General features: G+C 45.6%; 1 protein-coding gene across 1 annotated transcript in view; it reads left to right on the top strand.

The window, feature by feature from the left end:
• The first annotated feature begins 694 nt into the window (after nt 1-694).
• Nucleotides 695-16800, top strand: part of HPS3 (HPS3 biogenesis of lysosomal organelles complex 2 subunit 1) — a 36361-nt gene continuing 20255 nt past the window's right edge. Inside the window, exons 1-7 of the mRNA XM_083178032.1 lie at nt 695-1197; nt 3384-3772; nt 5971-6456; nt 8477-8663; nt 9503-9588; nt 11006-11183; nt 12540-12621. Coding sequence (XP_083034158.1) covers nt 3556-3772; nt 5971-6456; nt 8477-8663; nt 9503-9588; nt 11006-11183; nt 12540-12621 — 1236 coding nt within the window. The 5' untranslated portion in view covers nt 695-1197; nt 3384-3555. The remainder of the gene's footprint in view (nt 1198-3383; nt 3773-5970; nt 6457-8476; nt 8664-9502; nt 9589-11005; nt 11184-12539; nt 12622-16800) is intronic.

The following is a 16800-nucleotide window of genomic DNA, read 5'->3' as shown; positions in this document are numbered from 1 at the left end:
ACCGTTTAAGTGCTGCGGTGTGAAAGGGGTTTTATCTGGCAGACCCGTTTTTGGAAACGTTTCCAAATACAGGGTCAAAGCCAGTTATGCGGTCTGAAAGCAGCATTATGGAGCGAGGGAGTGCGCTCCACTGAAGGGGTGCAGCACGGGCAAAGGGGTAGATTTATGAAGCAGTGATACGGGAGGAGAAGTGCCAATCAGCTTCTGACTGCTAAGTTACAGGCTGGGTTTAAATAGGAGTTGATTGGCCGGTGATAAATTACCAGGCACTGTATCACTTCACCTCCCTTATCACTGCTTCATAAATCTACCCCATAGTCCTGTACTCTAGCATGGGAAGCAGTGATCAGGGTGGAGAAGAGAGGACGGCCGACCGTAGAGGGTGTGTGAATGGAGATGTCAGCGCTATGGGTTATGTACCCTGTACTGGTCCTCTATTGTATTCAGCTGTAACTGTTTGTGTTCTTGTTTTGCTTATAATGTTAATGTACCCTGTAAAGGCACTGCGAGTTCCTTTTGAAGCCATATAAATAAATGAAAAAATAAATAAATAAATAAATAACACAGTGGGAAGGTGAGCATGATGTGATGCCCTCTCTCCCGCTTCCGGTGCACGTAAACATCCGGTCGGTGCTGCGCAATGTGTATTGTAATGTATACTGACGCTGTTACTACCACGGGGAAGGACTCAGTGCTCATCCCCCGGGTAGGGCGGGGTACATGATCGGTCAGCTAGGGTGCTCCCCCCGCCATGTGTGCAGCTGCTGGGGGGTGTCAGCCCACTCAGCCGGTTCCGAAAGGGTGTCATTCAATTCGATTACCAGTATCGCTACACAGATTGTAATGTGACATAACTGCCCCGGGCTGGGTCCAGGCCAGGGACCTATGGCAGACACGTAGAATACTCCTACCATCCCCCCAGCACTTGTGTATACCGATACTCTCTGCCTCCGTCACTGCTAGTGTTTCCAAATTCCAAAATGAGAGTCTTGTCTTCCTGCACCGGCGCTGCGAGGGTTAAGCGCCATGCATCATGTGACACGGTGTAATAGCCGAGGAGGCCGTCACGTGATGGTGCCGCTGCTGTAGTTGTACTGTGTATCACATCGCACTGTCCCTCAGGCTCATACACAGACTCCCAGCACAGCAAGGACCCCGGCGTATCAGCGCCCGTCCACCACCCTGCAGAAGCATAGGGTAAGAATGATGCCATGTCTGTGGGTGCTGCCACCATCAATGTATGTGTTATTAGTGGGGTTGCTGAGGGGGTGGAAGGGCGGGGGCTGTGTGCCATCTCTGTGTATGCACCCACACTAGACCCATCACCCAAGTGTACAGCTGTGTTTACTCATATCCTGTCAGGGACATAGCTAGAACTGTGTGGGCCCCATAGCAAAAGCCTGCATGTAAAAAGAAAGACCTCTCCAAGCACAGTCCCACAGCGCTGGGCATTACCTGCCTGCTGCTCATCCTCCTTGTACCGTGGCACCAATCACTATATATCCTTGGGCATGTGAGGACAGCGTGCGACATATGACCTATGATGTCACTTCGCTGTCAGTGGGGTCACACCTGGGCAGTATCTGGCCCATTTGGTGATGCCTGGAGCTAAAGTTTATGAAGGGAGGACATAAGTGTGCCACTGGTGGGTGTGTTCAGCACTAAAACATTATACCCCAGTTTTCCGGGGGTACCTTTTATATCAGCACTTGGCTGTGGGGACAGCGTTTGTGTGTGGCTGTGGGGGCAGCATCTGTACACATGAGGCAATAGTTAAAGTGATTGTATGAGATGGGGGGCTCCAAAGGAAAGCTCTGTATATTGGAGCCAAACAAAAAACGGTACTTGTGTATTATCACGGCGCCCGTCGCGTCGGATTGCATACCACTAATTAAGGTATGCGATGGACCCGATTTGAGGCTTTTCCCGGGATGAGTGTACAATTTTAATATCGCGTCGCTTCGCATGCCATTATAATGGCATGCGATGCGACGCGATTTCAATGTTAAATGCCCACCCAGACCCGATTTTTAATTGTATCCCCACCCTGATGGGTAATGACAATGTTAAATGCCCCCCCCCCCCCCATTGTTAACGCCACCCCACTATCAGCGCCAACCCGAAGCGTGGCGAGCTGTGGCGGTATGCGTCCTCCGACCTTTTCATACCCCCACTATCCACGTCGGCCTGGAGTTGATTTTATATAGTGTGGCGAGTGCAGCGAGGGGACGCACATTACCTCACAAGTATTACGTGTCCCCTCGCGGGGCTCGTCACGCTTCAGGCTCGGTGGCTATATACAATCAACTCCACGCCGACGTGGATAGTGGGGGTATGAGAAGGTCGGAGGACGTGTACCGCTTCGGGTTGGCGTTGATAGTGGGGTGGCGTTAACAATGGGGGGCATTTAACATTGTCATTACCCATCAGGGTGGGTGTACAATGTAAAATCGGGTCTGGGTGCCTGTACAATTAAAAATCGGGGATAATCGCGTCTCATCGCATGCGATGCGATTTTGTGGTTGTACAATGCCCTGCGATGGAAATCGGGAGCGCCGTGATAATACACAAGTACCCAAAAAACAGCAATGGATAGTATAGGCAGCTCAGCATCAGCAGCTTCACTTTTTCTCATAATTTCAGTGCACAGAACTGACTGACTGATAGCTCAGATGTCCTGTGGTTGAAGGAGAATTATCCCCCCCCCCCCCCCCTCCCTTTCATAATAGGGACAGTTTTCACCAAAGGCACATGCCAAATACTTAGAGCATGTCCAAAGTATAGCATAAATTCACATGACTCCACACAGTATCTTCCCTTATTCATGTTACCCCACACAATAGTGTCCCTTATACACATTACTCCACACAGTAGCGTCCCTTATTATGCACGTTACCCCACACAGTAGTGTCCCTGATGCACGTTACCCCACACAGTAGTGTCCCTTATGCACATGCCCATGCTGCAGCACTGCCCACTGTAAAGTATATTAGCAGTGGTGTGTCCGGCAGATTAGGAGCTGGGCACACTGCTACGAGTAGATATTCCAGGAGGCAGTGCGCATAAGCAAATGGAGGCGTCAGTTTTCCCCAAGAGGGTAAGTGCTCTCTGTGCGCACAAGCTGCACCATAGTTACCATCTGTACAGCCAATGGCTGTGTTTGAGTGGTGTGGACTCCCTGAACTCATACTGCATACCCAGCTCCCATTAGAGATACACTGCTGCCCCCAATCTTTCAAAAAGTTTGTCTCCTATGGTAACTAACAGGTAACTAACACAACAGGTGGCGTTGCTGGGGTGTAGTCTAATGCTTTCTAGGTTGCAGCAGTGAGAAGATACATGTACAATTTTTTTTTAATTGTTTTCCTTTTGTTTGCTTCTAGGTTTACAGAAGGTTTTGCTTCTGTCCCAGATACATATCTGGGCAATGTGTTTCTTTAGATATCTAGGTAATTCCCTGCTTGGGCAATGCATTTATATGAATCCTATCACCAATGACTAAAATGTCTAACTGGAGAGATTTGTGAACTCTAAATTCATCAACAAGAAAGAAAAATGGTGCAGCTGTACAATTGCCATCCCTTTGGCTCACAAAGGATTGTGCCCACCAAGCAGGCGCCAGAGGTATTTTGCTGTGGACGGGACAGTGTGTTTGTGACTTGCGCTGGTGGCTGTAAAGTGGAAGTATTCAACGTGTGCAAGGAACAGTGCCAACCAGTGTGCAGCTTCAACACCCTGGGGAAAGTGCTGCATATGAGTTACAGTGAAGTAGGTAAGTCTAGGACGGCAGCTAAAATTCTAATACGTCTACTGTATGCAAAAGTTCTCAATTACATTCACAAAGTCAAATGGGTTGTAGTGTTCCTTCTAGGAACTAAATGAGATAGGGTGCTGTTGTATTTGGGGCAGCATAAGAGGGGCGGACCTTGCACGCCGACGTCACTTAAGGGGGCGTCCCCGGGCCGCCACGTCACTAAAGGGGGGCGCGCCCAGCCGCAACAACGTCCCTGAGCTGCCGGGAAAGCGCTGGGCTTGCTAACTGCGGCGGCGCTGGGCTTTCCTGGTGCACCCCGGCGGGACAGGCAGCAGGCTGTTTTAGTGGGCCGCTTCTAGAGGGGCAGGGTGCATTTTGCCCTTAAAATATCGGGCAGGGGGCAGCGCCCCGCTAAAACAGCTTAGCGGGAACACTAGGTTAGAGGTTGGAGAAAGGCTGCAGTTGTGTTGTAGCAGTGGTTTCCAAACTCAAGGACCCCCAGCAGTTCTGATTCACCAGGTCACCTGGCAGGTACACAGGTGTACTCATTACTCACTGACATTTTAAAAGTTCCATAGGTGGAGCTAATTATTTTACTTGTGAGTCTTAAAGGAGACCTGGAAAATGTGCACTATTGGGGGGTCTTTGAAGACCCAAGTTTGAGGACGACTTAGTTAGAGGCAATAATATGCAGGCAAAGCAACATGGGTACTTTAGAGATTCAGGGCCGGTTGGTAACTAAGAATATTTATTACTGGTTTATATGAATCTTCTTGTTTTGTGTATTGGAGACTGGTAATTGTGAACCAACACAACGTATCATTTTGATTATGTTAGTTAATAATCCTTTAATTTCTGAATGCCCTTTCACTAATTAACTACTGTTAGTTGATTACTGTTAAAATGAGGGTCAGTAGAAGTTAGGAGGAAAGCTGAGCAGCTACCTTTTAGATCTTAATCCTGAGTACTCTTTAATCACGTACATAGTTAATGAGATGTACTGTGTGTTTAAGCAGCCTGATCTTTCGACATGCCTGAGGCAGATTACTGCAGTTGGATTATGACTGCACACAGACAGGTATGATATCCTTTGACCACGTTTAACCCATAACATAATTGGGTACTCTTTACCTAGCCCATCGCAGGTAAAAAAATCGCGGGCATCGCGGCCATTGAATGCGCTAAAAATCGGGTGCGACGCGATGCCCGCGATTTCTTATAGGGATCAATGTTAAATTTCTCAATTGACCCGATTTTACTGTTCAATGCTTCAATGGACCCGATTTTTCCATAGGAAACAATGTTAAATGGCCCACAGAGGTCAAATAGCCACCCTGAAGTGTGAAATGGCCCCCACAATTGTTAACGCCACCCACGATCAACGTCAACCCGAAGCGTGGCGAGCGCAGTGAGCCTGCGAGGGGCGGCGGTACGCGTCCTACGACCTTTTCATACCCCCACTATCCACGTCGGCGTGGAGTTGAGAATAGAATAGTGTGGCGAGCGGAGCGAGCCACCGAGCCCGAAGCGTGGCGAGCGGACGCGGATACCTTTACAGGTAAACGCGTCCCTTCGCGGGCTTCACAGGTATCCGCGTCCCCTCGCGGGGCTCGCTGCGCTCGCAACGCTTCGGGCTCGGTGGCTCGCTGCGCTCGCCACACTATTCTATTCTCAACTCCACGCCGACGTGGATAGTGGGGGTATGAAAAGTTTGTAGGTCGCGTACCGCTGCCCCTCGCGGGCTCGCTGCGCTCGCCACGCTTCGGGTTCACGTTGATCGTGGGGTGGTGTTAACAATTGTGGGGGCCATTTCACACTTTAGGGTGCCTATTTGGCCTCTGTGGGCCATTTAACATTGTTTCCTATGTAAAAATCGGGTCAATTGAGAAATTTAACATTGTTCCCTATGGGAAATCGCGGGCGTCGGTCGCGTCGCACCCGATTTTTAAGTGCATTCAATGCCCGCGATGGGCGCTGTGCTAGGTTAAGAGTACCCATAATTGTGTTTATTGAATTTCATAGACACATCTAAACTTGTGCTGCACATACTTTTTGTACTAGATTGCATCTCATTTGCATTGCAAAACTGATGTGATGCTATACGATCTAGTATAAATTGTATACAATAATTGTACCATGTATGGGCACCTTTAGGGTTAAGTATAATATGACTTTATTTAATCTAACATTATCTCAATCTCCTATTTACCACACAGGAGACTATTTGGTTACCATTGAGGAGAAAAACAATATCTCGTCTCTGCGGACATATGTGAACTGCAGAAGTCAGTCTACCGGGAGTTCCCGGGTCAGTGTGCGGATGGTTGGCCTCCAGTTAGACTCTCTCCAAACTGCAGTCTCAAAAGACCAAATGGAAATCATAGAAATGCCGATCTCTGAAAACCCTCTCTGTCTCTCTTGCTGTCCTGTGCGGGGAGACCTCCTGGTTGGCTGCAAGAACAAGCTGATGCTCTTCCGCTTAAAGTACTTTTCCATCGGTGATGCATCTGTGCTAGATTTTGACAGATCCCTGATTATTCATATTGTTGGAATTGTACCTGCACAGGTGTCTTTCTGCGCTGGATATGTTGGTGTCTTGAGTGATCTGGAAGTCTTTGTGTTTAGGATGGCCTCTGAGCCCCTGAAAGGATCCCTTACTAGACCCACAAATCTGACAGCTCTACAAACATTCCCAGAAAAAGGTAACACATTTTATATATCGTTTCTGTTTGGTACAGGTGCGCTAGTCTTTGGCTTCAGTTTAGTTAGAAGTCCATATAACCAGACAATCTACCACAATCTCGGCGCCAGCTGAGGTTAGTGCTAACAGTATCGGGTTCCCACATCCATTAGGACTGCTGCTCCCCACTCTGGCAAAGATGGCTACTACAAGAAAAAGTGGAAGGAGCGTTCATGGTGCAATATCTTTTATTAAACATATATGTTTGCACGTAAAATTGGTAATTGTTTATGAGTCGTACCAATTACTCCCACTATGGGCTAAAAACCACATGGCATAATGTTTATCACCTGGCAACACAGCAGTGCCGTCAGATGTTCCTGCAGGAGAGAAGGCCACCAGTACTTGCACAGCTCCGTAATCTCAGTGCCCTGCCTAGGCACAGTGCTCTCCGGGACACCAGCAGCATGTCACGAGTATATTTTTTGTATTTTTAAGAATTTTTGATACTTGTTTCCTAGCAGGGCGCCCACTTTTCCTACGTACGCTACCATACCGAAATCGCATTCGGTTCGCCGTGTGCACGCACCCTACATGGCGAGCAGGGGGCAGAGAAGGGCGGGGTGCGCCGGGCAGCCCCATTACCATATGGGAACGCTGGGCGTTCTCATGGTAATGAGGCCGTGATGGGGATGTGGGGGTCAAGCAGCTGACCTCACCAGATGTCTGCTGCCCACCCATATCCATCCTAGCGTGCACTCATATGGAAGTGACTTGGAAGTCACTTTTATATGCATGTACCTTCCACATCTTTCGATGGTCGGCGACCATCGAAAGATGTGGGTTTCCCCGAAGCATGCGAATGGATATTTAAGCTAAACATCCATTCGCAGCCTATGCAGACGAACCCGCTCTGCGAGGGGGAGCGGGCGGCCGGACATTCGCCGGGTGGGGTTTGGTGGACTTGGCCTTGCGAATCAACCGGAATAACCCCCTTAGTGTTTTCCTATAACAGTTTGGCTTTTTTGGGAGTTTGGCAGATTTCCCTACTTGGAGGCGGACGCACGCATAGCTACGTTCAGCTGTTTTTTTGCGGAACTATTCATGCATAGGCTGCGAAAAGTTCAATCGTGGTAACTAACTACATTTTCATAACTAATTGGAATCCGGCCTCAGTTTCAAAATATAAATTTCTCCTTACTCGCTAAAAATAGGTGTTGGAGAAAACATGGCCGTACTAAAGTATTTGTGCACATGACTGGTTAATTTCCACAAATAGTGCCTGGTTTCTAACCTCCATTCATGCAATGCTAGTGATATAGATATTTTTTTCTTCCAGAGGCTACAGAGCCATATTAAGATGCCATAGGGTCCTAGGCAAGACACTGATTTGGGCCCCATTTCTGCCCTCATTTAGAAAAAGAGAATTTTGGTCAGTCCAAGGCTCATTGAGCCCGAGACTTGGGTTGCTAAGGAATTGTCCAGCTTAAGTGCATACCTAGGCGCTATGCTCGGAACAAATGGCAGCCAAAAACAGAATGGGCAGAATTTCAGAACATACAGTAACAAATTCATGAATTTGTGTAGTTATCTTTAAAAACAAAGCATTTGAAGTAGGCTGATTTCTTGTAAGGCTACGGCCACACGGCCAAGTGGGTCCCCTGGGGTCACACATAGTGTTGTGGCCAGATCCTGCAGAACAGGATCCAGGCACCTCCGACTGGATTTCAAGGGGAACACAGTGCAGCTCAGCCGCAGTGTTTGACAAATACATTTAAATATTTGTATGCGCCATGAAATCCTGTCGTCCTGTCTAACTACAACATTCTGCGGTTGGACCAGGCTTTTGCGGCCCCACCATGTATTTGTGGGTGGCTGTATAGTAGGCTCTGCACAGGCTCCTTCCAGCCAATCTGGTTCCGTTCTTAGCCGCTATATGTCTCCCCAGCATAAGTTGGTCAATACTTTTTATAAATCTGTATGTTAAAAATTCATTTTTTAATTTAAAATTGTATAAAACCTACTTCCTTTAAACTTTTTAGGTAGTAAAGATGCTCTTACATTGACGTCCACTCATCCATTAGAGTGTGAGGATTTTGTCATGTGCGATAGGCCTGTAGAACTTGTTGGTGAAGAGTGTAAACCCTACAGCATTATAGTAACCCCAGAGTCAACAGGGTTGTCTCCCGATACGCAAAGTCCTTTCTTTGTAAATTACATGTTGTACAGGTAAGTCCCATTTTACAGTGAATAGAAATAAATCATAGGGGCTTGGGGTTTAGCTACCATGTCCAATCAGACACTTGCTTTCATAATCAAACTCACATTAGCTTGGCAGATTTTTTGTTTAATTACTGTACATTTGCATGGTATAACTTTGTTGACATGAGAGTCAGAACGTAGCATGTAAATAGTGACCATATCAATATTCATCCTGTCTACCAGGATGATCAGTGGACATGATGAACTGTCGACAAACCGTCCATGGTGGTTTTAGTGGCTACCCGCAAATATTAAGTATCTCCCAGATATAGTATGGAGAAATGGCTGCAGATATCTCCAATATTTCCTGTAGTCTCTCCTTTCCCATACACATTTAGTAGTGTTCATTCTAGCACCCAGCTATCTTTGAAAACCCATGCAGTTCCTCTTCCCTGCCTGGGATGTTGCTGTCTGCTGTAGTGCTTTTAGCACAGTGTGGTCTGTATATCAGCACTGATATGCAAACCAGACCTGTGCTAGAAACAACACAGCAGACAGTGACATCCCAGGCAGGGAAGAGGAACTGCATGGGTTTTCAAAGATAGCGGGTGCTAGAATGAACACTATTTAGTGCTGCTGGATTTAGCAAGCTCCATAATGCAAAGTGTTTCGTTACCTGTCCATGATAGAATAATTCCATCTCCGGATGGCGTTGCCCTGTAGTCACCTATGGCTTACTTTTGTTTTAAAAATGAATCTGATTACTGATCTGAAACTGATTAATTAGCAAATATGCCCCTTAATGCTACTAAGTCTGTCTCTTTGTAATGATTGCAGTACTGTAAATGCCTTTTTGTGCTCTGTAGGAGGTTTGCACCAGACTTAACAGATGGTTTCAGTGTTGAAAGCACAAGATTACATTCTCTGCAGCTACTGCCATTGTATAAGATGGGTAAAGTAAAATGTTATTTTTCCATTGACTCCTCCTCATGGTGTGTCTGTGCACTACGTGCGTGTGCTTTACTGTGCTGATTATATTATAAAACCTAATACACATTGGCCTTCATATCAGTTGTTAAATGGCCTTCTGGAACTTAAGCTGGGTACACACATATATACAATCGTCGGGCTGTTCTTCCGTTCTGGGACGAACGGCCGTTCGATTTGTATAGGTGTGTACGCTGTTCCGACTCCCTCTGTACGATCGATAAACGGTCTTGTCCGTGCATACTCGGTCGGTCGAAGGTTCAGTGCTGTTTAATATTCATCCGACAGGACAGACCCATATCGGAACAAAAATGCAGTGTGTACACACGTTCGATGGATATGCTGGCCGTTCTTGCGATTATACTGCCAAAGCTGGAACGCCCATGTGGGCGTTCCATAGCTGCATGATCTCTACTACAGCACAAGAAGCGTTCACCTCTCCCCATGTATATTTAAATAAATAATCATAATATACATGCACCCCACCTTTACAGGTCGCTGTATCTGTCCCATGTCACGCTGCTGTAAAGACGGGGTACGCGACTGCAGTCAGCCGGCAGGGTGACTATGGACAGATACTGCAAACTGACTGTAGTCGCGTACCCCGTCTTTATAGCAGTTTGCTGTATCTGTCCATAGTCACCCTGTGGCTGACTGTAGACGCTTTCCCCGGTCTTTATAGCAGTTTGCCGTATCTGTCCATAGTCACCCTGCTGGCTGACTGTAGACGCTTTCCCCCGTCTTTTTATAGCAGTTTGCCGTATCTGTCCATAGTCACCCTGCCGGCTGACTGTAGACACGTACCCTGACTTTTGTTTAGGTTCTGTAATCACGCCTCTTTGTTTTGGTATGCCCTTAACCCAGCCCATTATGATAATTATGTTTATATATATATATCGTGTCAAAAGCTGTTGTTTGTGGACGGTCTGTCGTGTCTATGGTCGGTTGAACGGTCGCAAGAAAACAGGGATTGTATATATGTGTACCCAGCTTTAGTACATTCCATTTCTGTGTAATCACATTTATGTAAATGGCTCTGTACACAGAACCCACTTTGTAATAAGCATTTGGTTCACTACATCTACTTCAATTGTTGAAGAATTCAGAATTGATAAACACTCAGTAATATAGAAGTTACTTTACTGTCCTGTCTGTTGCATTGCCTATAGTGAGACACTCCCTCTCTCGCTTACAATCCGATTTCTCCCTATGCGCTTCTATTGGTCTACAACTGATTCAATTGAATACTAATTGATTGGCATAAATTATGTTTAGAAGTCCCTATATTTAGTACAAACACTTTACTAAGTCATCGCAAGGCCAATAGCAGTCCATATGCTTTCTGTTCTTACTTATTGAAATAGAAAACTGTATTGTTGCAGACTCCAGAAGTAGAAGTACAGAAAAGGAATTGCTGAGCCTGTTCTGTTTCTTCTCCATGCCAAATGCTGGCTATTTGTACACGTTGGTGAATGTGGTGGAGCTGATATCGGTGTATCAGTATCCTGAGCGGTCTCAGCAGGCAGTTCTCACTCCACAGTTCCTGCATGTCATCACCAGGTACTTTACTCTCTGTAACGTGTTCAGATTTGGTTCTGCTGAGTATTAGTCATGTGACGGAGTAGTTAGCATCTGCTTCCATACATTTATACCACTGACCAGCAAATACCACTAATACTAACCTATAGTAATGTTTTAAAAGTGAGTGGAGGGAAGGAGGTTCAGAATAATTTTATAATGATGATGTCGTCATGGTCACCTGAACTATGAAGTCCTTTGGTATGGAGGGCCCCAAATATTATCTTGTGAATTCTATGAACCATAACAGTAACTGTATGGTATATGGTTATTGGTGAAAAGGTTACTATTGATTTCCTTTTCAGGGTCCATGGGTCCCACAGAGACTGAAAGAACATAGAAATAAAGGAAGTCAGGAGCAGATTTATTAAGCTTGGAGAAGAGATAAACTGGAGATAAAGCGGAGAAAAGGTAAAAGGAGATAAAGCACCAGCCAATCAGCTGTGTTTGAAAAAGACAGTTGGAAGTTGATTGGCTGGTGCTTTATCTCCTTTTACCTTTTCTCCGCTTTATCTCCAGTTTATCTCTTCTCCAAGCTTAATAAATCTTCCCCTTAGTTCTGTTAGATTTTATGTTACATTTATAATTTCCTATATTTCTGCCAGGACTGGATACAGCAGGGAATTTTACTTAGAATTTACATTTTGTTTTTGAAATTGAAACAAGGAATGTTTCTATATTTTGTTAAATTGTTACAATGAATAGTACATATTTTATTTGGGCTATTGCATAAACATTTTTTTTAGCCTATGTAATTATCAATGCCATTAGTTGCATCACTCCAAAGTCCACTGCCAGCTACTTATACACAATAATTCACTCTAATGGTGTGTACACACTGTCAGATGTGCCTTAAGATCCTATCCACGATAGGATCGTGGATAGGATCTTAAGGCACATCCGATTTGCATCCAATCTTGACTATATAGTGCAGATCTGCACTATATAGACAAGGCAGCCAAGACTTTCTGGCTTCCGATACGTGAACCCGCATCGGGATCGGATCGGGATCGCAACGGTTAAAACCCTTGCGATCTGCATCCAATGCCGATCCGATGTTGACTATATCGTCATATATTTAGCCCCAATGCTGACTGTTATTGGGTATTTGAAGCAGGCAAAACCATATCCCAGTACGTAAAAAAAATCCTGCAATGACTACACATAGGTTTGCGGCTTATCGTGGGCACTACGTGTTCTCAGGTGAATATGGGTCATATTTTGCCCAGGAAATAACCACCAGCCAAATATCGTGTTAAATGCCCATTTTTTCAATGTCAAAAAATAGCACAGCTAATTGGATACCCCCTAACCTTTTTTTCTCTCCTGGCTTTCCAGTAACAACCTGCAGTGTTTCACAGTGCGGTGCAGCGCAGCAGCAGCTCGGGAGGAAGACCCATATATGGACACCACTATGAGGGTAGGGCATCTGTGAATAGCTGCTTTAATCTCATGAGCTCTTTAAATAATGCTGCCATATTTATTGAGTACATTTTTTTTTTTCCCCCCACTGGATAATCATATGTCAGGTGTCGCTTAATTAGAATTGACAGATATTGTAACTTAGCATTAAAAAAATATTTGTTTCTTGGCTTATCTTATAACTGTACTGTTACAGTCTAAACTCGTCTGAGCTGCTTTCAGCTTGAAAGCCGCCCAGTGTGTACGGGGTGGCGATGAGCGCTGATGTATGCTCCCATATCATCACTGGCCTGGCTGCTCATCTGCTGGTATTACCAGCAGGTGAGCGAGAGTGTGGACAGCTTTCCATAGAGTCCTGCTATGGAAAGTCGTCCACCCTGGGGAATATTGCTAAAACGGGAGCAATCTCTCGGTGTGTAAGCACTGAGCGTTTTTCAGCCCAGCGATTTCCCCATCATCTTGTCAGCATACACGCTGGGCAATGACAGTGATTTTTCAACTAACGGCACTCCAAAGAAGATTTTTTTTACTTGCACACCATCTGATCCCACACAGGGAAAAACACACTGTTCCCCCAGGGAACAAAAGTAAAATACATTTGCCCTTACATGTTGGCACTTACCCCACCTGGTGAAGAAGACACCTCACATGAAAATAATTATTACATTGATCCCCACGAAAATAAAACAAACAATGGCATTGTCCCCATAGAACAAAAAAAGAAAACACTAAAGGTGCCCATTCACGAGCCAATTGCGATGAATCGGGCCGTGAAATGGGCCTAAATCGTTTCGGTGTGATGTCCCCTCAGGTCCGATTTACGGTCCTGTGTGCATTGGACCCGAGCAGGTGGTCGAACTGCTGCCTGTCCGACCACCCATCCTGGGACCTCCATCCCGTGCAGCAGGGGATGCGGTCTAGCCAGCTGGGAGCGGGCAGCGGCGGCTGGGAAGTGATGTCCGTGCGGGGCGGGCAGCGGGGTCCCTGCGGCGCTGGGCATTAAGTCAGTGGGTTCGTTGCTGCAGATGGGAACTGAGTAGCGCTATTTGCCGGGAGGCGGCGTGGGAAGCACTGCTGAATTTGAAAACACTGGCCGGATGCTGATTGGCTGAATATCAGCCACATGCTGCAGGGACGTCGCTGCCCACCCCACGGACCCCCGTGCCTGCCCCCCCCCCCCCCCCCCGGCGCTGCCAGCTCCCCAGGGATATACATGCAATAAATCGCATGCGATTTATTGCATGTATAATTTGGCACATCAAGTGCCAAATCGTAAGCAGCCTCCTGGAGAGCTACTGGTGGTCTTTCAAGGGCAAACTGGTCCAACTTGTCTTAAGGACAAGTCGGATCCAGTGTATGGGGGCCTTTAGGGCCAGATGTATTAAGCTTCAAAAAGTGATAAAGTGGAGAGTGATAAACAGCCAGCCAATCAGCTCCTTCCTGTCATTGTTCAAAACCAGCCTGTAACATGGCAGATAGGAGCTGATTGGCTGGTGGTTTATCACTCTCCACATTATCACTTTTTTGAAGCTTAATACATCTGGCCCATTGACCCCAAGATGAATACAGTACAGTCTGTGCCAGGCAGAATACAGGAGATACCTTATGCCAATTGGTTTCAGTGTGTAGTGCCCCAGGGGGTAGAGCTAAAAATGTCCTCATGTGAACACCATATGTCACTGTCTAGCTGCCATTATGTTCCCCTAGGGAGCTAATGGGGATAGTATAACAGCAGGACACCCGAGCAGCTCCTCACCTAGCTCCCTGTGACTTGTCTTCTCTATATCAGATTTATGTCCTATGCAGTCTCTGTCCGTATCGGTCAGTGTGCATGCTCTATATCGTTCTCCCACTATATCGGCGGATGCGGGAATCGCCCAGTGTGTACACAGCATAACAAGTAATCAATGCAGTGGGTGTTTTGTTCATCTGAAGTATTTATATAGTCACTTACAGAAGAATTCTAGAGTTAACAGACATCAACGAGATCAAATGCCTCTACAGGTGCCCATACACGTTCTGATCCTGCCGTGCATTTTGAGCTTAAATAGCAATGTATCGCATTACATGCCTTGTGCATGCAATGCGATGCGATAAAAAGACAGTACAAAAAGTAAGAGCAGCACATACTTTTTGTACTGTGCGATGAGATGACGCGGGAGCACTCATCTCATAACACACATCGCAGCGGCAGGATCGGAACGTGTATGGGCACCTTAAGACTTTAGGTGTTTTTTTTTTTTTTACAGGTTACAGACTGTAATTGTTTAAAAGTGGGAATTGGGTTACCTTATATTTCCTTCAGTTACACATAACTTGGTATATCTGGTCCAGGCCATCGACTTCTACCAGGAGTCTATAAAGCTCTCAAAATAATTGTGGAATCAGGTAGTGTGGTATCTCCTTAAGTGCAGAGATTTATGTGGCCTCACACAGACACACAAAGTGGTGTCCACTGGGGTCGAGTATGGGTAAGATGGATAGCAGGGTTTCCTCAGTATAGTTAGGGTTGTAGTTGGCATCAAGAGTTTTATATATGTGTTTGTATGTACAGTATGGCATGGTGTGCGTAGTCTGATATCAGCTACTGTCTGATCATACTCTGACCGTCTGTGTTTTACCATTACTTGCAATTAGTAATAACAAAACATAAATACATGGAATTACATTATTTAGGCATGTACAGCATTTCTGCTAAGCAAGATTAGATCATGACATTGAGCACATCGAGCCTCAATATGTCTCCTAGAAGGAGGTGCCTGGAATTAATGCGCTGACAGGTTCTGTGCAACTCTACTACCAGCAGCCATCTTTTTTTGCCAAAAATTCATATTTTTTGGCAAATTAATTAATATGCTATTTTTATCACTCACACATATTCCGCAGCTCTTTATAGAGAATATTTGAACATTCACATCAGCCCCTGCTCCAGTGGAGTTCACATTCTATATCCCCTACCAAATGTACATGCACACAGACATTCTAGGGTTAATATTTGTTGGGAGCCAAATAATCTATACCAGTATATATTTTTGGATTATGGGAGGAAACACAAGCAAGCACGAGGGGAATATACAAACGCTGCACAGTTAGGGCCATGGTGGTAATCGAACCCATGACCTCAGGACTGTGAGGCAGTAATACTAACCATTACACCGTCCAAGTTTTCGTCAAATGACCAATTACAGCAGTCTCTCACTGAACCTTGTATGTCTAGAGGGGCTAAAACATTGTATAAATTGAAAGACAAGTAGGGGATTGTGGAGTTTAGGTTTATACAATATTGAGTGTGTAAAATGTAAGTACAGTGATCTATCCATTTCCTCCACTTCTCCTTCACTTAATGTTGTAAGAATTTTGTCTGACTGCAGGGCTCCTTCAGTATAATAAGGGCCTCCTACTGTTTTCTTGCCAAGGACATGTAATTGACTGATTAGATTTCTGTAATTGGAAGTCATATGATCATTTATAGACAGTTTTACTTTTCAGGGACAAACACGATTTCTAGTCGTTTATTTCCATATGCATGACATTATATGATACGTCACAATGTGTTGTTAATAACATATAGAGCTAGTAATTGATTACTAGTATCTGCTTATCTGGTGAGTGGTTCTCCTATAGAAGCTGCTATTGACATGTGTTTGCATTGGCCAAACTGACTCCACTGACTTGCAAAAAATGAAACCATGCTATGGATGGAATCCGGTCCCTGGGTCAACAATCTGCGGTATTCAATGCTCTGACGGCGAGCTAGGACAGCGAGCAGTGGCGATAGCTCAGAGTATACAACTGCCTCCCCATCACTTGCCGTTTCCACCTTGCTGGTTCTTTTCAGCAAGCTGACTATTGCTGACTATTTTCAGGTGTCGACCTAGTCACTGTCGACCATTTAGTGGTCAACCTAGTGATGGTTAAACTAGACACTGTCAGCTCCCTATACCATAACCGCTATGGATATGTCAGTCATGCGTTTCCCCACTAGCACCCCCTGCCTGAGATCGAGCTGCATGTTTCACCACTGGTAGCCGGCTGTCGTGGAAACTGTGGCGAACAATGTGTATGAAGCAGCTGGTGGCAAATCAGACTTAAGTGTTTAATGGTCACTCAGCCAATGAGACTGTTGTGGCATACAACTCATATTTATTTATATGTGTGTCTATATGTATATGTGTGT

The sequence above is a fragment of the Crinia signifera genome, chromosome 3 (genome assembly GCF_055691185.1).
Source record: "Crinia signifera chromosome 3, ASM5569118v1, whole genome shotgun sequence".
NCBI lineage: Eukaryota > Metazoa > Chordata > Amphibia > Anura > Myobatrachidae > Crinia > Crinia signifera.
This window is presented reverse-complemented; position numbering and strand designations above follow the sequence as displayed.